A 25,954-nucleotide genomic window follows, 5' to 3' on the forward strand; every position below is an offset into this window, starting at 1 on the left:
TTAAGGCATTATTATTACCATATGCTGATCCTATGGCATTATTTGACTTTTGTGATCTTCTGCAGTATATGGCATCGCATTTGTAGGTGTATATTTTTTAAGGAGAAACAATAGTGTATTTATCAAGTTTGAATATTGCTTGACATATAGAAAAATATCACTTACAATTATCATGTCCCATTCTGGATTATGCACACCAAACTCGTCGCCCCATGTATGTCTAATGTGTGGTAAAACTGAAATTCCATTAGCTATGCAGTTATGTGCTATATTCTCTTCAAACTCCTTGTCATCAAAATCTGAAGTAGTAATATCAACTTCTATGACCCTGTTGTTTGAAATTATGAGGTTTGGGTTTGCCAACACTCTTACACTTGTTGACTTTTATTACACAAGCTGACATTGGGTTATTTCTGCTGTATTTTACATGATCTTGATGAAAGCTAAAGTGTTTTTTCTGTGATCTCCTTCATATGACAACTTGAATTTTCTGCTTGTATATTGGAAGTTGTGATGTATTCTATCTCTTGTTTCCATTATGATGAAAACACAGCTACTATGGATAGTAACTCTGCTGGTTTTTTGTAGATTACTTTGTAGACAAAATTGTAATTCTAAAACACATAGCTTACCATTTCATTTTTGTTGTCATTCAGTGAAGAAAACTGGAGAACTCATCACATTTTATCATAATCCCTGTTTGGATCTTCATGTAGCTTGTTTCTCGTATTTTTGAAAGCATTTTGCTCCTCCTTTACTGCTATTAATGATTAAAATAACTGCTATGAATCCTTTTCCGATTTTAAAATGACATTATAGCTCAATGTGTTCACTTGCCTGGAAGATTTATGATTTCTCTTGCTGAAAGCTTTAGCTCTTTTACTCTCACTTTTACTGAAAACGTCATAAGTGAATGACCGATGACACTTTTCTAATTTGATATTGAAATGCCTTTATGACTATTGCTGCAACATCTTTGCTTTGATTTATTACTATTGATTTAGCACTGCTCTTGTATCCTTCTATTGTGCAATCTGCAATGTGATAATAAAAGGTTTCTTGCATGATGAATACATGTCCCTTTAATATTATGTTTTTCTGTCTTATTTGTCTTGATCAGCTTCATAGGTTCTATTTCTAATGGGTACACCGGGCTCAATAACCCTTGTGGGAGCCTGCTGTTATATCCGTGTACCCATTAGAAACAAAACATTGCACAAGAAACAAACATGTTAGTAGTAAAGCACATCAATGCGATAGTTTTCTTTCTTTATTGATATATATTTTATTTATAAAAAAGAATGGCATGCTACAAAAATGAATGAGACGCTTGCATTGCTTAGATCCATTGGATCTAATAAATTTTAAAATGAATGCAAGGTTTGGATGCGTGGATGGAGCGCAGCTTGAGGCAGAAAATGGGTGGAAGTGGATGGACAAAAAACGACCAGTCATTACAGGGAATGACTGGTGCCCATGACTTCTACTCTTTCTTTTCTTTTTTGTCATTTACTTTTGTAGAGTAGAATATATATCAGCAAGAGACTACTCTCATGTTCACTTGTGTGAGAGAATTTTATTTTCAGCATTCTTTGATCATTGCAGTTCTTTTGTAAATATCAATTGTATATTCGAAATGAATAATGCAAGGACATTTGTTATTCTTTGGCTCATAATGAACATGATTTCAATATGTATGAATTGAATAAAATGTAAAATGTTTATGAAATTGTATGAACCCTTTGAAATCAGAACTAAATTTCAGCATGTGTAGAAATTTAGTAACAATCCCAACAGAAACACAAAAGTCTTTAAAGATTTCTGAGATGTATTCACCTCCATTATTTGATCTCAGGGTTTTAATTTTCTGTCCAGATTGGTTTTCAACTAGGGTTTTGAATTCTTTGAATTTGGATAATACTTCGAATGATTCCTTTTGTTTAAGGAAGTATATCCAAGTTCTCCTAGAATAATCATCTATAAAGATCACATAGTAGAGACCTCCATTTAGGGAAGGTACAAATATAGGACTACAAAGATCAATATGAATAAGTTCAACTACAAAATTAGATTTGTGTTCACTTTTGGGAAAGGAACCTTTTGTGTTTTTACCTAGGGCACATCCTTTGCAAATGCTTAAATGATCAAGTTTAAGACTAGGTAACCCAATTACAATTTTTCCTATAGGTGATAAGACACAGAAATGAAGGTGACCTAGTCTTCTATGCCATATTTCATTTGTGTTTGATGCTTCATGATTTAGGGCTAAATTTTGTTGGTTACAAAGTTTATATAAACTTCCCTCTCTAAATCCAATGGATATAGCTTTCTTGATGTTTGAATTCTTTGGCCAAGATAGTACTTTATCTTCTTGGTAGGTGATTCAATGCCCTTGATCAGCAGGACCAGAGAAAGAGACCAAATTTATTTTTATGCCAGGTACAAACAAAACATTCTTAAGTTGAAGAGTAATACCTGAATTTAGTTGAATTGAACATGATCCAATACCTTTTACCAGGTGTGTAGAGTTTTCTCCAATGGTTACTTCTTCAGAGGAGTATCCTTCAAAGCTTTCAAATTTATCTCTAAAGCCTGTGACATGACATGATGCTCCACTGTTTATAATCCAAGTGTTTTTGTTGGAGTGTAATTCACTTGAGAGTACTAAATAGAATGCGAAGTTTTCATCTTTGATTTCTGCTAGAGCTACTTGAGTTCTCTTTTGTTCTGAGCAGAAGTTATGAGTGTAACCAAATTTATCACATTTGAAGCATTGTACTTTTGACCAATCCCGTTTATTGTATGATTTGTTGAATTCCTTTCTATTTCATTTGAATTTACCTTTCTTTCTTTATTGTTGGTATTAGCTTGAAGAGCTTGAATGTCTCCCTCTTGATTTAAACCAATTCCTCTGGAAACTAATCATGACTCTTCTTGAGTACATTCGTTCTTAAGTAGTTCAAACTTAGGAAGATCAGGTCAAAAACATAGACCACAAATAAATGTTTCCCAAGATAGTGGTTGTCATAATCCATCATTAATGTTGATATCTGGATATAGTGACAAATGACTAAAGTAAATATCTTTAAAATGTATATATTATTCTAAATATAAATATATTTATACAATTTATTTGTTGATATTTTGAATAAATAATAGTAACCAATGTAATCCATTAATCAATTTAAATCAACACAATATGTGTTGTACAATTAATGAATATGAGGATCAAACATAAATGTCATATTGAAATATTATCTAATGACAATAAGTAATAATAATAATATCAATAATTAATATATATAGTATATACTAATATACTTTAGAAAAGAATTAGCATTAATTCGGAAATCACTAAGTAATATATAATATAATACCCAAACCAAGGGGCGCGACCTTAATGATTTAAGCATATTTATAATCCTATGCTATTCAGGGGAGGAGATGGAGAGTACGGTCAGCAATTAATCATCCAAGTAACAGTATATATTATACAGTCAGCAGTAAATACACATTGAATATTAATAAACCAAATTCTGCTTAAACATACATCATCGAACACCAAAGAGGAGAATAGAAGAAAAGAGAGGAGTGCAGCCGCATTGCAGGAAAGAAGGGAGTTTAGATATACATCCACCCACGCACAACAAAAGAAAGAGAGTTACACAAGCCATATATATATACTCACACACAGCAAAGAATATATACACACTCGCGCATAGCAAAGGAGTAGACGGAAGGCATATTCACCCATGCGTAGTGAAGGAATCCATACCAAACACAATACACGCACGCAGGGATCATACAGTCTACTTGCATGCAACGAGAAAGGAGGAAGAATTATATGAAACCCTAAAACTGTAAGTGGGGAAAGAATTTAGTATCATGATAATATTATATCAAAGATTAAGAAATCCATTAAGACACTATAACCATAAAACAAATAATACTCTAGCATATTAATTAATGGCAAAACCCCTAATGTGAAAGAATACATAAATATTAAATGATTAGATTAATGGTATTAATTATAGATTTTGGATATGGAAAGAACAAACCTAAGTATATCAGATCTTGGTATTAATTAACAATTACACATCTATATTACACAAATGATTAAAACAAACGATTCAATTATATTAAAAAAAAGAACATGTTATACAAAAAGTGAATAAATGAAATAATTCCCAAGAATTGCATTCAGTAAGTACCAGGTGGGTAAGAGGGTCAAGCCGAGTCCTAAGGCAAGAGGAAGGAAAAAGCCCTCTCTTGGAATTTAGGTTTATCGAGCTTTCAAACCCCACCACAATGTGCGAGGACTGAAGTATGGTATAGAGGTCCAAGTCCAATTTCCGGATGACCTAGCTATACATACAAATGCAATTTGGAATAAGAAAATACATGCAAGGAATTATTTATTAATCTTTTTAATACAATAATAAACCTTGGACTGATTAATTTTAAACCCACAGGATAATACTTATAAGTCCTTACAAGGAGGGACATTACAGTGGTAGTCCTATTAGAGCTACAATGTTAAGTTCTTTGTCATCTATTTGATTTCCAATAGTCGCAAGTTGATCTTTCAGCTCTGAAATTCTTAAGAAATAAGATGTTATTGATTCTCCACTGTTCATTTTGATGTATAATAGATCTTGTTTTAATGTTAGCAGTCTACTAGTGTTATTAATTTCAAAAGTATTCTTAATTGTTGAAAACATCTCAAAAGTTGTCATAAGACTTGATATAGAAGGAAGAATGTGATCCTTTACAAAATCTATGATAATCTTCATGGCTTTATTGTTGTGTCTTTTCCATGTTGTCTTGTCTAGATCATGTTCTGCTATCAGTTTATTTGATTCTATATATTCTTCTAATTTTCCATCTCTCATATTATAATCATTACTCGAATCTTCCATAAGGCAAAGTTTGAAGCCCCTTCAAGTCTATCCTCTATTCTTACGTGATTCACCATTTTGAGTTGAAGATATTTAGAATCTAATGTTTAACAATTCTAAGATTGAATTTCTCTATCAGGATGGCTCTAATACCATGTAAAAGTTAATAGGATCTCTAATAGGAAAAGCAAATATTCTTTTAGTATGAAATACAATGGTCTGAATTCAATTGATATATGACAATTTAACTATTTATAAGAATGCTCAAAGGTATTCTGTATTTGGATCTGTAATATATATAAATAATATAATTTAGTTCTAAAAGTTAGATTCACTTTATAGAAGACCAGATCACAGATGATATAAGGCATTACCAATTGTGATTGATGTCTATAACCCACGATCGGTCATCTATTTATATTTGTATGAAAAAGCTCATGACCCTGTAGGAACATGACTCTTGCGTGGCCCAAGGGCCACATAGAGTCATGGCCCTACAGTGCCATGAATCTGAATTAGTTAAGGCAGCCGATACTTAATTAACACCACCCAATATAACAATGAGTAAGTATATATATCTCTATGTGTGTGTGTGTGTCTATGTGTGTGTGTAACATAACAAAGGTTATCATGAGTATATGATTACCATTACAAACTGCATAACAGTAAGAATGTATATATATATATATATATGATGATCACATATTCATATACTTAAGATAACATGTACTTCACTTCTACTGAAGCTATACTTTAACAGACGGAAGAGTCAGGGAGGAATGACTGCAAATTTGGAGCAAATTTGGGTGTGCAACCAAAAAAGTTTGACTTTTTAGTGCTTTTATTGTTTTGAAAAGGGATTTTTTAGGTTTAAATATAATTTGATTTATTATCCAACTAACCCAACCCTACAACACACCCGCACTTCATATAGTGGTCTATGAACTTATTTCCTGCAGCATATTTTTACATATGTACACACACACACACACACACACACACATATATAATTAAAGAAATAATTCTTGTACGGACAAACCCGAACATAGCCCAAAAAAAATTTTGATCGAATTTTGAACCCGCATTCGAACCAACTTAGCTATTTTTCATTTTTGTCTTGCATGGTGAATTGTTGTGATCAAGTTTGTATCATTGCATGGTGATCCATATTTCCTCACTTAGTTTAGGATTTCATTTCATGTTGTTTAAAAATAGTCAGTTGAATGGAATTTTTTGTGGATGTTTACTTGAATAACTCGACGAATTGGAGCTACTAGCCTCTTGCTAATGGTAGAAGTGCCTTTTGTGGTAAGTCAATGATTGAGCACTTAACTTCAATTAATGTTCAATCTTAGTTTGCATCTATTGATGGGTTGGAAAGGGTCGATAGTGATGTGAAATCCATTAGATAGTTCCTTAGAAGCTTGCACTAGGTTGGTGGAGTTGATTAAGCTACATCTAGTAGAGTTTGAGTTCATCCATGATTCTTTGCATTCATAGTAGACGTAGAAGTAGAAATAGAGGTTAGAATTTTAAGTTGGAGCTAAACTGGAAAAGTTGTACTATATTTTCATTGCACATTATAGAGCCAAATCTTTAGAAGTTCAAGAGTTGATATCCCTCGAATGAGTAGCCAAGTCTCTTTTGTGACAACCAGCACACCACATCATAAAATTGAGTGAAGTCCACAATTAAGAAGGAACTTTGAACTTATTTCATGGTGTTACTTTGCAAGCTTAGCATGAGAGATGACCTTATATCAAGAGAGGATTTGAATCTCCACAGGTAACACTAAGGGAGGGATTGTTTGAACTTTGCAATCTCCCCATTTTTCAGTTGCGGCAGATTTGTTAGATTCAGTCTACCATTGGGTCCTTGTAGGCTAATACTAGTGTTTAGAGGACTTTGTTGTGGAGTTATAAGGGTCTCCAGTAGCCAATGGTGATTTTTGACTCCATTTTGAGGGAATTCTATTTATAGTAAGTCAAAAGATGGTTCTCATGAGCTCAAATGAGTTAGAGGAGTTAACTGATGCTCTTAGTTTTTTTTTTTGGCTTCTGGTTTTGGCTCCAAGAATCTTGGAGGGAGTGTCTATTTCTAGTAAGTTACCTCATCAGGTTCGTTCATCGTCTTTTTTCACCGGGATCACTCATGTATTGTTAGATTTTGATTATGATGCTTCTTCAATCATTTTTGCAACACAGATGAATTATGATTACTATTTAATTAAATACATTGATGTGCTATTTTTGCTAGTATTGAATATTGGCCACCTTAGTGTCATAGCTCATTGAAACCGGATTGAAAAGTTTGAAATCATGGGCACAAGAAACAATGGCCTTGTGTGTCAGAATATCATGATATTGATGAAAAGGTCATTTTTGGAGCCAAAGGAAATTAATAAATTATACTATTCAAAATTGTGCCTAAGCATAAAGCAAAAGCCATTTGAGTGAAAAGTGTATCAATGAAGCTCTCGAGTGTTTGGTGTGTGGAAGAAGCTACAATTCATTTTTAATTATAACAAGGCTTCCTTCTTGCAAATCGAACCATCGTTTGTCATTTTGCATTTTATGAATTTTGGGAGTTCTTGAGGGTTTGAGTGTTAGCAACTTGGAGACAACTGATTCCTCCATTTTTTTGGTACTTTGAGTTGTTGAAATAAACAGTGAATTGTGCTCTGATTCTGAGAATTGTTTCTGCATTCGAGCTTGACAATCTGGTGCTGAAATGTACTGAATTCATCTATTAATCTGTTGCAGTTTATCACTGGTTTGGACGCCATTATCTTAGCCTACATTTCTGTACAAAATATTGTTGCTTTGAAGGCGCATGTGGACTGCAATTAGGCATTTTTGGTCTGCTACTGGATTCTACAATGAGCGGCCACTCTAAGAGGGCAACGTGGGGTTTTGTTGGAGCAATGTTTTTCTTATCAAGGTTGTATTTGAGGTTTTACAAGGAAGCATGATGCATCTACTAGCAATGTTCTTCATAGAGCTGCAATTATTGGAGTTTGATGTGGACATTTATTTGTTCTGACTGTTATATATTAGACACCAACAACAATTACAGGTTCCTTGTTAGCTATTGTTTGTAATAATTGCAAATGTTATAATTGCAATTCATGGATTTATGGAGGTAATATTAGTAGTTTCATTTTCATATTATTTGTTTGAGCATTTATATAGTCTAGAAATTCCAAAAAATCATATATCTCAAAACACAAAAAAGTATAAAACCTATTACAGAGTAATTGGAAAATATATGTTCAGTATTAACAAAGACTGAGAGGTCAATATATACAATTGAATAAAATGATGTTTCCTAAGAAAAAGATCGTAAAGAATAGAAATATTCTATTCTAGCTAAAAGAAAGCTAAAGAAAGTTAACAGATAACTACACACTAACTAATATTAGAAACATTCTAATATTTAAAATAGATTACAAATAGATAACCATTAACTAATAATAGAATCTTATCTATTATCGTAATATCCTCCCTTAATGGTTAATCTATCTAGAGCACGAAGCTGTCAAAAAGCGTAAAAGGAAGATTTTGTCTGCTCAGAGTGCTCTGCACTGTTCACTATGGGTTGCGAACCAGGTTGCTCAGATCAAGGCCAGCTTGAGTACGTTGAGTTGTATCCAAAACCACTGTATTGTTGTCGCAATATTTGAAGACGGTTACCATTCGTTGTTTCCATGTGCCATAACTGAGACCATTGAACTTTTGATTTCCCTCGAACAAAATATTAGTTAAAGATGCCATAGCGCACTTTTTAGTGAAAATTTAAAAAGCGTGAAAATCTATGGAGGAATGTACTTCGAGGCAAAAAAGCGGAAGAACCCAAAAAAAATGAAGAGGTACCCAAAAGAGAGCTCGAAAAACCCAAAAAGGATATGTTGTTAGATTCTAGATTTGCTGGCTCAAAAAATGAGGCACAAAAATTAAGGCACCCAGAAAAATTAGATGACAACCCAATTGAGCTCTTGAAAAACCCACCAAGAATATGTAAATATTTTGATCTAGTACAAAAATTTAGGGTTTTGAACAAAAATGGCCCTAGTTGCAAAAAAGTTAGAAAAATGGTAGATTCGCAAAGAAAATTGTAGAATCTCGGCGTGAATAAACAACAAAGGTTTGTAAAAAACCTAGACCTCCAAATAGGCAAAAAACAAACACTTTGTTTAAAAAAATGGAAAAAAAGGCAACAAAACAAACGCACGATTTTCAGAGAAACTTGCATGCAAGTGGCAGAAAAATCTAGGCGCGAGTTGCAAAGAAATGGCACCCAACAAACCTCCATGTGAACAGTAAAGAATAACACTTGATTTTTAGAGGATTTAGTCACACTAGTTGCAGATAGAAGAGCACGAGTTGCTAACTGGAAAAAATCGTGGGAGTCAAACAAAATGGCATATTTTTTTGCAGAAAACCCTAATCAAACCAGAGGATTTGGAAGCAAATACGTATGAAAATAATTTCGAAAATAAAAGATAGATAATTTCAACTAAGAAATTATAATTAATTTCGAAAAAACTTAGAGTGTTGGCTCTGATACCATATTATGAAGTAATTGGTAAATATTTTCTTAATATTAATAGAGACCGAGAAGTCAATATATACAAAAGAATAAAATGATGTTCCTTAGGAAACAATCATAAAGAATAGAAATATTCTATTCTAGCTAAAAGAAAGCTAAAGAAAGTTAACAAATAACTACAAACTAACTAATATTAGAAACATTCTAATATTTACAATAGATTAAAAATAGATAACCATTAACTAATAATAGAAGCTTTTCTATTATCGTAATAAAACTTGCAAAGTAAAAGAACAATTTCTTCAGCATTATCTAAGAGTGAGCCAACAAGGCTCTTACATTGTTGGACTTACCACCAACGTTCCCCTTGGGATTCATGACATGGTTGAACCGTCTCATGTCTTGTATAAGTCTAGTAGTTGTATTCGGCATTGAAAGGTTGATCTTTTGGTGCGATGACAATCTTAGCTGTCATGTCCCCAAATTTGAATGTAATCATTTCATTAAATTAATTATTTAATTGGTCCCATAATTTAAATAATATAATAAAAGGACCTTTCATTAGTTACTTGAATTAATTAATACGGGGCCCAAGTTATTATTTGTATTTGTGGTTGTGATTGATTTAATATATCTCGGACCTCCTTTTTTTTTTGTTTCCATTGGAAGTGTTTGTTAGCCGACTGGACGGTCCGGCGGTGTTTCTGTAGCCGACGGTCCGGCGGTGTTTCGGTATTCTGTAGCCGACGGTCCGGCGGTAAATAGTTTGTAACGGATAAAATAATTGTGGCTGACGAACTCCTTCGGGAAGGTTCGGCGGTAGTATTTATATCCCGTCTGGGATCATTGTAAATCATCATTCATCTACTATTGCGAATATAATTCTGCTGTTCGTGTTCATTGTCTGTATGCGTTCATTTCCTTTACCTGTACGGTAAACATTTCGGGACAGTTAGTTCTGAAGTATGACGGCCGTAATGAAATCAAGCCGAGCAAATTCAAAGTGCGATGGGTTGGACCGTATCAAATCCGAGAAATTGGCGACACTGGGGCAATGAAATTGGTAACCTTGGACGGACAAGAGATAGCTCAACCGATTAACGGGTCCAAGTTGAAACTATATCGTGTAAGGAAGTTCTCGCCGTCCTTGAATCCTGCCTTGTCGTCAGCACAACACTCTCTGGCGGCGGCGGCGTCCAAAGATGCCCCAGGTACTCCTGTTATTTGAAAAAATAAAAAAAAATAAAAAATAAAAAATAAAAAATAAAAAAAAATAGAAAAATAAAAAAAGTTCGTTCCGCGGCCTGAGAGTCCCACGGGCCCCACAGACCCCGCGGACTGGAAGTCCCGCGGGAAGGAAGGCCCGCGGACTGAAGGTCCCGCGGGCACTTAAAGCCCCGCGGGTCCGCAGGCGAGAGACTCCCGCGGAAGTTTGCCGTCGCATAACCGTCTTCCGCACAATAAACAATTTCCGCGGCGTTGGTGATGGAAGAACTTCATTTCGGTATTAAAACCTCTGCTCCTATGTGGGACTGTGGTATTGACAGAGCTACCTTGTGAGACTAAAAGGAACTTCTTCCGTCTGTCGACGCATTTCTGGACTGGAGCTTTGAGGCGTCAATATCTCCATTAAACCTGTTTAGTTCCCCTGCATATGCCGTGAAAAGCCGAGCGGGCACCACTTTCCTACATGCATAATTCGATGAAATCTGCCTAGAACCTTCTTATGTACAACTATTGCATAACTATCTCCAGGGTGACTCTCGGACCGAGAATCAATCTTGCGTTGTACCTGAATACCAAGATCAGTTCTTCCTACTGTAGACCGGAGCTTTCTTGCCAACCCATATCTTGCAGCATTCTATTCCCAATATTCTCTTCGTCAATAAGTAATAACTTCAAACTTTCTGGGACGGATGCCCTCGTAACCACCATTGAGGCTTCAGAAGACTGCGGCCGCAGGAGAAACTTCAATGCCACGAATAGAAAAGAGAATCGCTGCAGGAGAAACTTCAACCTCCGCCGTCAGTCAGAATGTCTCCGTGGGAAATTTAAGAAGCCGATAATAGGAAGAATAAACCATTTTTGGCATGGAGTCAGCGGGCAAGCGGAAGTCGTGGAAGAGTCAGTTGGCAGCAAATATGGAGAAGACTTCAAGAGTTTTGGCATCGGGAATTCGAGTTGCAGGCCCCTCCGGTTCCAGTAGCAAGAAACAGAAGACCAAGGAAGAACTCACTTATCTCACCATCCAGTTTGAGAGTCTTAGTGGAAGCGAATGCCGTAAGTGGTGGCAGGAGACCCCGGAGGCAGACCAAATTAAACAGATTTTGATGCGGGCACAGGTACATTGGGCTATTCAGCTTCCCATCTTTTCCATTCGGATGTTTGAATCAGTATTGCGCACCATGATAGAGACATATAGTGTCCAGAGCAGAACAAGTACATTCTTGTACAAAAAGCAGCGGATGACGGTGTCCTTTAAACCGAGAGATTTCACCAGGGTCTTCGGCATCCCTGGCCCCGGCGGGAAGAAAGTGGAAATAAAGAATCATAAACTGTCACAGGAACGGAAGGAGCATTGGATAGCCCTAGTATGCAGGGACCTTACACCCATGGAGAAGGAGGCAGTAGTTCAGGGGACAAGGTGCAGAGGGCTTCGCAGGGACTTTATTCGAGAGGGGCATTGGCGTTGTATCATGGACGTCATCAAGAGTAGGTTGACAGGTGCCACTCGAGCTTCAGATATCGCACTGCCACAGATTGTGTTTATGAATGGTATCATGCAGGGAGTGGTCTATGATTGAGCCTCAGTGCTTGCCGACAGAATGGAAGAATTCATGACGCTTCAGCACCGAACATTTTTTATGCCGCACCATGCCATCGGGTTGTTTTTAGAGGCAGCAACTAACCAGATCCCAATGGATGGCTTTGAGGCTCCTCCACGGGGCAAGTTGGCAGACGGGGAGCCTCCCATATTCTACTGGCGACACCTGGATACAAGAGGGTCAGCTGTTGGACACAAGAAAGTACTCCGCGAATTGGCCCTTTCCGGAGAAACAGATAGCGGACGGGAGGGCACTTCGATGAGTGACGGGGCTAAATCTATGGAAGAAGAGGAGAGCACATCGGCTGAAGTTGACGGAGAGACAGCAGGTGGTGGGCCTACATTCTTTACCCCGCCTCAACTGTCAACTTCAGCGCACTTGACTACCTCTTCGACGGTCATTCCGGCCTTTGGTCAGCGCCATGCCCCGGTTCTTATGACTCCTCCAGCGGAGGTAGATGTCCCACGGACAGTGGCGGAGGTGGTTCCGCACACAATATTGGATACTGTCCCACAGATAGTTGCCGAGCCACTGCCGACGGCTGTAGCGGAGGTGATTCCAGTTGCACCAACGGATGTCACTGTCGCACAGCCACCACTACCACAGTCTAAGCTGCAGGTTCGGTTGGAGGTCATTGATTATGATGCAGTGGTCACCGTTTCATCATCCTTTTTAGCAGAGGCCGAGTCAGCCCAGCCAGTACAGAAGATGAATATGGAGCTTGCGCGGGTCGACCAACCGGAGGTGATGGATAGAGCTAGTGAGTTTCTGAGGCAGCAGTTCCGACTCACTCCGACGAAGCGGGGTCCCTCCATTCAGTCTCCTAGGCATTCAGAAACATGGCCAGCGGAACCCCGGCCTCAGATTCAGGAGGAGGGAATGCCACATGGCGTGGTTGCGCCAACATCACAGGCGGCGGCACCGGATGTGGGCATGGCTCCCGCTGACGAGGAGGGAAACAGTGATGCAGAATGGTCATTGGAGGCCTTCGCCAAGGAAGACTATGGGTCAGACGAGGATAGGTGTCGAGATTACCTCAAGACTATGAAATCTGCATTGAAGAAGGGCCACGATGTGGCAATTCAAGCCCTGACTCGGCGGAGGGAGTGGCACTTGATCAGAGCATATATCCGTGGGATTTGTCCTCGGCGATTCGAGACTTGCTTTTTAGACAGGGGCTGGCCGGCAACGGAGACAGCTGAGATGCTGGCCGATTGGGCCACGGAGCCGGAATTGGGACCCATTGACACTCCTATGATGAAGCTGGCACATGAGGTTGTGGGACTATACAAAGATGTTTACTACGGTCGTCAGCGTGCGGAGGCGAACAGGGTTGCAGTAGAGCGATCATTGGCAGCAGAGACTGAGGCTAGACAGCAACTAGCCACCGACTTGGCCGCCCAGCAGGCAGCATGGGCCACAGAGCGAGCAGCACTACTGGCAGATTTGGCAGCCGCGGCGCAGGAGGACTTGGCTAAGCAAAGTACAGAGGCAGCGGTTCGAGATAAGGATGCGGCTGAGCACGAGATGAAGTTAGCCAGGACGCATGCCATGGATGCGGCACTTCTTCTCAAGGAGGTCGTCGAAGTCAACTCTCAGATCCAGACAGATCTCCGCATCAGAACAGAACAGGTGTATGAGTTACGTCACCAGCACCACACCTTTGGGACGCCTCCTTCTCTCTAGATTTTTCTGTAGTCTGTAGGTTGTCTCCTAATTTTGTGAGTCGTTAGGAGACGACTGTTTTTTTTGGGGGGGATGGTGTTAGCCGACTGGACGGTCCGGCGGTGTTTTGTAGCCGACGGTCCGGCAGTGTTTCTGTAGCCGACGGTCCGGCGGTGTTTCGGTATTCTGTAGCCGACGGTCCGGCGGTAAATAGTTTGTAACGGATAAAATAATTGTGGCCGACGGACTCCTTCGGGAAGGTTCAGCAGTAGTATTTATATCCCGTCTGGGATCATTGTAAATCATCATTCATCTACTATTGCGAATATAATTCTGTTGTTCGTGTTCATTGTCTGTATGCATTCATTTCCTTTACCTGTATTGTAAACAGTGTTGTCGTCGACTATCTTTATACACCCTTGGAAAGGTTTTCCCCAATGGGTATTTAAACATGGCTTGTAGGTAGTTGTAGGTATGTGATTTGGATGATTTCTTTATTCTATGAATTCCAGTTGGAGTTTGGGATTGTCGCCATTTCGGAAGTAAAAGATCTTCCCTATCTGGCTTGTGCGGTTTCAGTGGGATTCAATTCTCACCCTATTCCGTTTGTGTACTTCTTGGCTCGACTCTGGCAAATCAGAGCATCATTTCTATATGAATTACCACTATTATTAGGTGCAAGTGTGTATCTAGTTGATCTCTTGTTTTCTGCAAGTCATTGTGTTCAATATAATTACATTTGCATTTCAATCGGTGTTGCTAAATGTCTCTACATCCCTCACTGCCATAATCACTCACTATACATCCTCCTATCCATACCATACGGCCACCCCACGACTACCATACGGCTTCCTGCTACTCCCTGTACGGCCTAACTATATGCCAATCCTCTCAACCATATGACCCAAGGCTAGATACTGTACGGCCTATCACTCCTACCTGTCATACAACCAGCTGCATCATTCATACAACCACCCCTCACCTATCGTACAAACTGTCTTCCCTCCATCTGTACGGCCAGTTGCATGACCTTCTGCTACACTCATCATAGCAATTGTCCACCATATAGTTCCCTAGACACCGTACGGTCATTCCTTCCATCCGTACTACCGTTTCTGTACGGCCATTAAGTGTTTCATGACTGGTTATCCGGCACACACATTAAACGGAACATTATAGTGGTATCAGAGCAATTGCCTTCGGATCAAGGTCCCCTTCGGATTGAGTTTCCTTTCGGACCGAGATCCCCTTCAGATCGAGATCCCCTTCGGATCAATTTCCCCCTTCGGACTGAGTTTCCCTTCGGATCAAGTTTTCCTTCAAATTGAGATCGCTTTCAAGCTGAGTTCAGCTTTGGAACATTACAGTGGTATCAGAGCAATTGCCTTCAGATCAAGGTCCCCTTCGGACCGAGTTCCCCTTCAGATCGAGATCCCCCTTCGGACTGAGTTTCCTTTCAGATCAAGTTTTCCTTTGGACCAAGATCACTTTCAGGCTGAGTTCACCTTGGGAACATTACATTAGCTTGTACAAGTTGGACATAGCGCCAACTCTCCAGGCAATAGGATACAGCACAAAACAATATTGGTTTTGTTTAGGCATCAGCATCTAGATGAGTTTTACTAGATCAGATTGAAAAGGGCAAAGATTGTTCATCAAAATTATATATTGGTGTTTGTGGAGAGCAGACTTGTTTCTAGACACCTAGACCTTGCTGTTGCAGGTTTTATCAACACCTTCCCAACTTGGATGTTAGACAAGGAAAAAGCCCAATCAGTTTAGAAGAGCTTCTGATATTGGGAAAGCATAAGAAGTTACAGTCCACAAAAGGCCAAGAAACAGTCAATTGCAAGAAATAAAGCATTTCATCTGTAGGCATACAGCTACAGCAGTGCTTTCAAGCTTTCCTAGCTGGATGTGTAACTCATCCCAGCAGTAATTAGATCAAAGGGGTCAGACTGGAACTATCTACAGTACGTCACAGGTAAGAGATCAAATTTTTGCAATACAGTTGGTTACAAATCATTTGCTGCTATTAGTTTCTGACCTGCACATTTCCTGGTACAGGTATATTTGCAAAATTTACAAATCAAATAAAAATAATTTATTCCATTCTTTGGCATTATGGTTTCTTTTATTAGTCTTTTCAGCATTTTTTTTATTTTGCATAGCTTAGTATCATTCAAAAATACAAAGATTAAAAAAATAAACACAAAAAACTCCAAAAAATCAGAAAAACGAAAAAAAAATCAGACTTTGGCAAATAAAAAATCAGAATTAGCAAAAAGGACCTCAAGCATCCTAAATCATGGGGGGCATGTGAGATAGAATCAAAGCAACAAACAAAACTGCTCTAAATTACCACTTTGACATGACCCAAGCTCTCTGCACGCCCAGTCCCATGGATTTTTATGCAAACAAGTATATAACTGGTATTATACAGTGATTTCAAAATTATAACTATTATGTACTGTTATAGATGGCAGTTTGATAGGGAAGGTGTAAACCCCTATAGTTTATAATTAAGGTTATAAATTAGTTTTATGATTTACACTATTATAGACTATTGATATGTATTAGTAGTTACCTAATAACCTAAAAATTAAAAATAATTCATAATACAATTAGGTTTATATAGTTTGTTACATGTTTTTATACGATTTTTTATTTATAAAAAATGTTTACTTTTTTCTCGAAGGAAGACAAACAATCCATTATATGAGCAATACATCCAAACTGCACCGTGAATAAATCTGAATGATAACAAACAAATTGACATGCTTGTAATAAAACAGCGTACAACACATAATCATTAACATTTGTCTTCACCTAAAATAGTAGCTGCAAGCTAGGCATTGCCAAAACCAGTAGACTAATCTTTTACTTCAAAGTCTTTTGTTGAATTCTGTTCATATAAAAAACTTTCCGATTGCCATTATGGAATATAAAGCATTGCCAATGTTGATTCTAATCTGACAATCTTTCTTAAATATAGAACTACCCCTACAAAACTCCTTGCCTCAATGACAATGGAAGTCTTGGATCACTTCAAAATGGCTCCGTATGTTACTAAACTTATAACAGTAGCTGGATTGTTGTCTGATAAATTTTGGTCTCAGTAACTTAATTTGCTTGGCTAATATTTGATCTCAGATTTTTACAAATATAAACAACAAAACCCAACTTTCTAGAATTCATTTGTGGAACTCTACTTTATCTGCTCTCTCTATATCTCTATGCTGTGGGAATACCCATAATTTTTATTTTTAAAGTACTTTTTGTCTCATTTTCTTCAAATTTTTACCTATTTTTTAAATCTGATTTTTTCCCTTTTTTCAAATTTTTTTATACTTTTATCTTGCCAACTTTTTCCCCAAAAGACTTCTACTGTTATGGTCATCCAATAGTCCCATTGTATTTTAGAAAAATAATTAAAATATTGTAAGAGATTATCAAGTTCAATAATTGATGTCAGAGCCAAGCCCGCAGATAAAGAGACTATATTTTGATTTTAATGTATTGAAATGAATATATTTTTCTATGTTCTTGAAATAGTTGGTCATTGCACACCTAGCTTAGATCAATTGTTATGAAAAAGACAGCCAACCATGAGCAAAGTTTCAGCATAGATTAAAGAGTTAGGATCCTATTTAAATATATAAAAGAAGAAAGATCATCTACATAGTGTTATTTTTCAATTTGTAATTTTCGAACATATTAAGGCTTCACAAGACAAAAATTTACAACTATTTAACTGTTGAATAATAAAGGTGGTCATGTTTGATTTAGTTTTAGTAAATGAATAATGACCAACCTGGTAGCGTAGTCTTTCTGGCCATGGTTCAGCAAATGCCTTTTTGAAACCTTTTTTAATTTCACTAGAAGATGCCTTTACCCCTGAAAATTTTGATTGACCCTCAACATATCAATTATTATTAAAATTTATATTTAAAAAATCAATTTTAATCTTGCTAGTTTTCTCAAACATTTGTCAATAGCAAATGACCATATCTACAGAATTAACTTATCAATACTATAGTATGCTCAACATATCAAGCCTTGATTTCCATCTCACTGGTGAAGAAGTAAACATTGAAAAACTGCCAAACAATGTCAATATTAGTAGGAAACAGAAATTTATTTACTAACATACTCAACCAAATGCAAACAATCGTCTTTGATACATATTCACATGTGAATGGACAAGTTTTCACTGGAAAGTGACCATGAACATCTTAAACCAAATATGCAAAAACATACAGAAATTAGACTCAAAAAGAGAAACACGTCATCATTTTCTATTTAAAACCTCATACTGACATCATCATTACATTTAGTATGGATTTCTGAACATTTACAGCAAGTATGGCTATTTAAACTCATAATCAACATAGTTATTGGTTTGCTACTGAGCGAGCCAACCCCACTTGGTGCATACAAGTACTTGTCAAGTCACTACATAAAAATCACCAACACAAGTCAAACTTCTGTCTACTTTAACAAATGAGGACACAATCTCAGAGACGGGGCTCAAGTGAAAATTGCATGCTGACATTATAGACTGTTGGAGAAATAATTAAGTTACCTAAATTTGAATGACATCCTTTGTTTAATCAAAATTTTCTGTTCTTGACCAGTCTCCTTATTGTTGACATTTGATGTTCTGAAAATTACAAAATATGACTATTTTCAGTAGATAAGCTTATTGATCATATTGTTTGACATATACTCTGATCCAACTGAAAACTAATGCTATTTGACAGCTATACCAGAACTGATCAAGCAATAAATGCATTTTCATTGATAGCATTAACCAGTGAATTAATCAACTACCTTAAATGTAAAGATTTATGGCTACTATACATTGTTGAGTTGGCTTAGCCTTAATTGAGACATCTGTAGGCACCCTGGGATGAAACAAACTGTTCTGATAGCTGTTGTTTCCACAACTTCCATCAAAAGAAGACATGAATAAGACAAGATTCTGTTGTATGGAAATACTCAAAGTTCATTTCCTCTGAAGGTGAGCATTTTAGTTTGCTGCTTCTGTTGCTTGAATCTGTTTTAAAAATTTTACTGGAAGAGGTCCATCTGGATCAGTGAGTGTACCACAGACCGATTAATATTGAAACATAACTACAAGGATGTCATTGCAAAAAGGATTGATCTGTTAAGAGATGCTGAGAACAAACAAAAAACTCTTAAGGACCTATACTTTAGGAAAGATCTAGTTAGAAATTATGCGAAGTGAAGGTAGCTCATAAGCACTCTTATTAAGGTGCGGAAATCTACGAAGGCAAAGGAAACAAAATTTCAAACCCTACAAACTCACCTGAAGGAAGTTGAAGGAGATGAGGCAAATGTGACAACTTCGTAGTCTCTTATAGAGAAGTTGCATGCAATCAAGCCTTAGGCACAACAAATCCTTGATATATTTAATGCAATTGAACAAATAGTGGATGAGGGTACTGATAAAGTTAATAAGAGAAATCTTAGAACACTAATTGCCAACTGTATGGTTCTCATATTGGGCATCATACTAGCTAGATGCTTCTTGGTTGGGATAATAAGAGGGATCCTATTCCTCATATTAATAAGGTAAGATAAGATATCTACAAGAGTGGTGGTACTGGTTTATGAAGAGATGATCAGAGTTGAGATTCTTAGTGATCTGCTGGAATTGACTAACATGGCTCTGTGTTGGATTTTCCCTGGAGTAAACTATCTAATTTCCAATCCCATTGGCATGGAAGTTTATTTATTTTGTTACTTTTAATAGCAGAAATAGCACTCTCTTTTAAAATTAATCCCCTGTAATTTGGTTTGTTTGAATTATTCTGATCTTAATAGAGAACTCTTACCAGTAGGCTGGAAATATATTTTGGTGAACAGGAAGTGCTGCCTGCGTTAAACCCTTCAAATTTAGTAGCCAAAAGTCCAAGCATTCTGGTTTTCTTGCTTAATGGAATTTTAAAAAAATGTGACCAAAAAATGCTGTATAAATTCATTGTACACTCTCTGACTATACTTCAATGCTCGTGGGATTCTAGACCTAGCAGTATTTATAATCATTATTTATACAAACTAGGGTATAATTTGCAGACAAAGTGTGTAAGATCAATATAAACCACAGGGATCACATTTTAAAAATTTCTATTAAAAGGTTTTCTGGGTTATGAACTATTAGTTATATCATGTCAAAATACTTTCATATAACTTACAAAGAGTAAAAGAACTTGCAGGGAGAAAACATGTTAAAACTTAACCGTAAAGGAATCAAGTACTGGTAGAATAAAGTATATGTAAATGCTAGAAATAATTTAATTTCTGAAACTTCTAACAAGTGAAACTATATGACCATGTTTTGATCCAACTATTGCATATGTCTCTTCAACAGGCTGTACTGTTTGCAAAAGTGTCCCTCCAGCATCCAACAAAAGTGCATCATATGCATTTCCTTGCTTTGGTCCTTCAACACACAAGCGAAATAAGAACTTTGAGATGTACAAAAGATAAAACCATTATCCAAAATCATTCCTCCCATAGATTCTATATAATAGCAATCATAACCACTAATTATCAGGGTATTGCTGATGTTAACCTACAATATTATGTTAGCATACAATATTTCTTTTCTATGCGAGACATGAACATAGGTCTGCAAACAATAACTCGACCAAAAAATAGGATAATAATTTTTAACAAGCTAGCACAATCATGTAAATATGTGGAGTAGGAATATTAGTTGCAATTATTGCAAAATTTTCAACATTTTCTCACAACAGGAGTTGCCATGGATCAATAAACTAAAAGACACAAAGCTTAAGTAGTTTCATAAAAACAATAACAGAATCACAAAAGATAAGCATGAACTGAAACTAAAAATGAAAGCTGCTGACTTGAAATTTTTGTGGGTATGTATCCTCTCAAATAAGTTGTGGCTCCTCCTATGGGAATAGTTTCAATCCCAACTGTTTTTTAGTTTAGGAGGCAGATGCAAAGGCTTGACAATTAGCTGCTTCTCAATAAACAGTTTTGGTTTGTTATTTGAACTGTTCCTTTTTTACCACTGTATACGGGCATAGAATTGTCTTAAACTTTTATGTAAAAAGGTTTCCAAAACTCGATCTATCTTTGCAACAACAGGTCATTCTTCAGTTAAAACCCATGTAGATGTACTTCATTTCACTGTTTAGTAGCAAATAAAACCCATGTAGATCTCTGAGTTCCAGTGTACCCTGGAATGAAACCCATACACTATCTCAAATGGGCGTTTGCCTGTACTCATGTTAACTGAATCATTGTAAACATATTTTGCTTGCCCAATGCCCAAGTCCCAAGCTACACCATGCTGTCTAGTAAGTTATCTCAATAGTGTTCAGTGGATATTTTGCACATAACAGTTTATGAAAATTCAATTGCAAGATATGGTTACCAGCCATAGCATGTTAGACAAAAAATCTCTTACCTTAAAGGGAAGGCTCCCCCTTCACGCTATTCCTTGGATCAACTCAAGGTAAGCAAGAAGTTAAGAGGTATTGTAAAGGGGTGTTCGGATATTATTTCCTCTTATTTCAAAAAGAATCCACTTACTAGTGGAGCGAGTAATGGGCAAGACTAATCTCTATAACTACGCTTCTATCTAACAGATGGAAACAGTGATACCGATACCAAACACCAAATCATTGGCGGATTGAAAATATACCAGCTTAGATCTATGTCTAGTTTTTCTAATCTATAAGAAAAATCTCTACCATTGGGGCACACAAACTTCCAGAAGTAGATGATTTCTAAGCTATAATTCTAATAAATGGCATAAATAATAGATAGTAATATAAACCACAGTCATAGCTTCTAGTCTATATTACCGTAATTGCTCCAAATTACAGCTTCGAACTCAATTGATTTCTGTACTCACTATGTTCTAAAACACATACAAGGTTAATAAATAAAAGACAATAAACTCAAATTGCAGTCACAACTTCCAATTTGATTCTATCACATTTATTTTGAGGCACAACTTTGAAACAAAATGCTCTCTTTATATTCACTTTTCTTTCAAATTCGTACTACATAATCACAGTTATGCTTGCACAAGTTTGGCAAGCTCTCTTACATATAATAAAAGATGATATTTACAATGAGGGGCACTCCTTTATATAGGAAAAGGAGTAAGAGAAAGAAGGATAAAAAGGTGGGAGAAACTCGACCACCTTAACTAAGTCAAACTAAGAAAGAAGATTTATTGGATTACATGACTAAAGGTCCATGTAATCGTATTACATGCAATCTATCTTCTGAAACTACAAAGATGAAAATGCTAAAAACTTAAAGAAAATGTTGGAGAACATTGAATCAATCTCAAAGATTGTCAACAAAAGCCTTATATTTGGCGATACAATCATGGAGCATCAAAAGATCCGGAATTTTCATCTTCTATGAAATGGCATCAACCTTGACTGCATTGGTGCGACATGTTTGACAATCCAGTAGTTCTCTGTACTGGAATCCCACAAGTGCTTCAGTGCAAACTTGTGTCACTAATTTGTTCATTGCATGTACTCCAAAATCATCTTATTCGAATTTAGTGTTGACCCCATCAGTGTATTATGAAGTCATGTCCTCTTTTGCTAACAAATTGTCATCCTCTATGAGCACCTTGCATCCCATCAGCTTTAGATCACCCATGATCTCAATTTCCATAGCTAGGTAGCCTTCGAGGGCTTCTCGTACCTCTGTCAATAGTCTTTCTATTACTTGTGCCTTGTGACCCATTAGTCCTTGATATTCATAGAACATCTCCATAGATGGAATGATGTTATATGTTATCAAAACATCCAAATCAGCTTCTAGCATCTTGTCCCATGTGTTCATATGTCCGTTCAAAGTGCTTATCTCTTGATTGAAGGAAACAAGCATGTCATGAAGCCTTTCTTCAATGCCTCTAATATGTTCAAGGACCTTGAGCGAGCCTTTTATAGATTGAACTCCCTCTGTGATGATTTCCTCAAACTAGTCCTTAGCCGGTTCAGCCTTCTAATTCACCTATATAGAATATGATGTGGTGACAACGACTTGTAAAGATTGTTGATGAATGATCTCTTAGAGACAAGCATTCTTCAACTTCAGTTGACTCTTCTTCTCCCAAAGTTCATTGTTTCTCTTAAACAAGGAAGAGACTGCACCCTTGGTATCCTACTGGCACGCCAACTGTGATTATTTTCCAAGTTTAATTTTGGTGAACTTGTAATCAAAGCGGTGAAGCTCTTTGGCTGGTTTATCTACTAGAGGCTCCACAATCTCAACATATTTAGTTTTCTCATAATCACCAAGGATTCTTGAGACTACTCTTGCCTTTCGCACTTGAAGCTTAGACTTGTTTTTCTTTGAAGGAAGATCATCTGGGGATAGCTCGATCCTTCTCCTCTTCATAGTAATGTTTCCTAATCATGCAAGCAAGCTAAAACTTTCTTCTACTAAAATTGGTATGGTGGTTATGGTAGACATTGATCCCTGATTGTATCTTTGCCATCATAGTGCATGCCTTTGTTTGTATAGCTGGAACCATGGGCGTTCTCTAGGATAATTTTGCATGAACATCTTGAATCCTGCAGTCGAGCTATCAAGTTGGGAAACTTATCCCTTTGGTATGGCAGGAAAGGAAGAGAAAGCTTCAAAGACATTATCCAAGCTTTCACATTACTCTGAGGTGAGAATAGGAGCTGCAGAAGAGATAGGAAAATCTTAAGTATTCACCTAGAAAATAGGAATGGTAGGTGTAAATACTGTGGAAAAGTTATCTACGTAAGTATCTATGTCAACCAAGAATGGTTCATTTTGGATAAATGGCTCTTGGTTGCTTGGCGGTTGTGGAGAAGATAGAATCATCACTTCTTCATTTGATTCTTGCGCTTGAAGAGATGTTGGAGAAGAATGTGAGGGTGGAAGGACAATTCTTTCTCTGAGCTTCAATCTGAAGCTCTTATGTAATGTTTCGTTCCCGATGTTACTTGCTAAATGCCCAAACTCAGAGCACAAAACTGGTCGTACAATTGTATCAAGTAGACAAGATGGTCGTACGGCATGAGAATGAGGAGAGTGTGTAATGTTCTCATCATAAAATAATTAATTAATCAAACCTTTGTTCATGGGCCAATTGATTTAGTATATCTCGGACCCATTTTTATTTTATTGTTTCCGTAGGTTTGGTCGTCGGCTATATTTGTAAACCCTCAGGAAGTTCCTCCAAATGGTATGTAAGCACAGCATGTAGGTAGTAGTTGGGATGCAATTTGGATAATTTTCTTTATACTACGAATTCCTATTGGAGTTCAATATTGTTTGTTATTTCACAAGTGAAAGACCTTCCCTATTTGGTTCTCCCGATTTCAATGGGATTCAACCCTCACCCTATTTCATCTGTATTTCTTGGCTCAGATTTCGCAAATCGGAGCATCATTGTTGTTTACAAGTCATATAATTTCTGGAATATATTTGTGTTCAAACTACATTAACATCTGAATCTGTCCTGTGTATTAGCAAGAGGATATTTGGTCTATCTCTGGCATCGTTTCTACTTCCATCCTTGACTGTATGGTCATTCCACAATCACCGTACTACCCAACTCATTACCGTACGGACACCCATATCGACTATATGGCCTCAAGTTAATCACTATATGACCTCCAAGATCATCACTATACGGTCCTCTGCATACCATATGCCCCCTACATTCTCCACCTGTTGTACACCATATGGCCTAACTAGGCAACACTGTATGGTCTCTGAGACTTAGCACAGGCATTGTCGGGAAGTGGAATTTGACGATCTCCAAGCCCATATACTGGCAATCCAACTCTTGGATGTGCAATGAACAACGAAACATTACAAAGTGATGTCTTTACGGTTAGTTGGAGGTTGTATGGTAGGAAGCCCAGATGGTTGTACACTATGTGTTTGGTCATATGGTCTGTGTGCAATATGTTGGTTCCCAAAACCGTAGACTAGAATCCTACGAGCCTTGCCTACTCGATGCTGGGATATCTAACCGACTAAGGTCAACTTGACGAGATTGATCGACGGAATTCAAATCCCCTGCGCTTCTGGCTCTGCAAAACCAAGGCAGGTGTACCTACTCCTGAACAAAACACTTAAACCCAAGATGCTTATAGTAGATTAATTAAAACGTGAATATAATGAAAGCTTTCAAAATGGCAAGAATTATAGAAAGCTTTAAGATTGCAAATTACGAATTAAGGATAATAAATGTGATAATGTTTTTTAAAAGAATGAATATATTAATTCCTCAATAGAAAGAAATGAAACAGTTGCCAGCATATGGATTATGAATCAAGAGTAATATAAAGACCAGTGCTTAATTAAATGGGCAATCAGAGTCAATATTATAAGTTGACACGTACAGCTTTATAAAGTTCAATGTATTTAAACTATACAAAATTTTAACAATTCAGACGCGACAAATCAATTATATAAATGCAATTTTAATAGTCTAAAATGCACTTTTAACTCCTATGATATGGAGACAAACTAGACATAAATACAAAAACAATTAAATATTTCACAATATCTATGTTTATCAAGTTTAAAATGCAATAATGCTGGAAATAGAAATTGCACATAGAGACACTCCTTACAGATGGTCCATCTACTGCAAATTTATCCGGATCGCACAACATTCAACCAATAATTCAATTCACAGGCTTTGTTCAAGAGTTCATTTCTTTATCAATGGGAGAATATAATACATCATAAGTGCATCAGAATATATAAATTTTTTAACATGAATATGAATTATATCTTGTTTTTGATTATGCATCTCATATTTATAATGAATGAAAAGGTGCAGAGATGAAAAGACATATCTCTCCACAGCACCTACCTATTCTTAACAAAATCGCAACCACCTGATAATCTCACAAACTTTACATCTTTATAAATTAAACCCCTTTTTTAGATTTATTTTAAATAGGTATAATGGGCAATCACATATCCTTGGAC

At 36.8% G+C, this 25,954-nt stretch overlaps 1 protein-coding gene across 3 annotated transcripts in view; it reads right to left on the minus strand.

Annotated features, from left to right (window-relative positions):
- Positions 1 to 25,954, minus strand: part of LOC149535170 (Haloacid dehalogenase-like hydrolase (HAD) superfamily protein) — a 284,147-nt gene that overhangs the window by 177,667 nt on the left and 80,526 nt on the right. For 2 of the 3 annotated variants that reach the window (XR_016356974.1, XM_089804450.1), the window contains exon 2: positions 17,751 to 17,833. Coding sequence is in view for 2 of the 3 variants with exons in the window: in XM_089804450.1 (XP_089660576.1) it covers positions 17,751 to 17,833 (83 nt within the window). In the remaining variant the exon portion in view is untranslated. Of the gene's footprint in view, positions 1 to 17,750; positions 17,834 to 20,294; positions 20,406 to 25,954 lie in introns of all 3 variants that reach the window. The other variant, XM_089804449.1, reaches the window with a different exon arrangement.

Source organism: Cupressus sempervirens, chromosome 10 (genome assembly GCF_028749045.1).
Source record: "Cupressus sempervirens isolate cs-2001-9-10 chromosome 10, ASM2874904v1, whole genome shotgun sequence".
Lineage (NCBI taxonomy): Eukaryota > Viridiplantae > Streptophyta > Pinopsida > Cupressales > Cupressaceae > Cupressus > Cupressus sempervirens.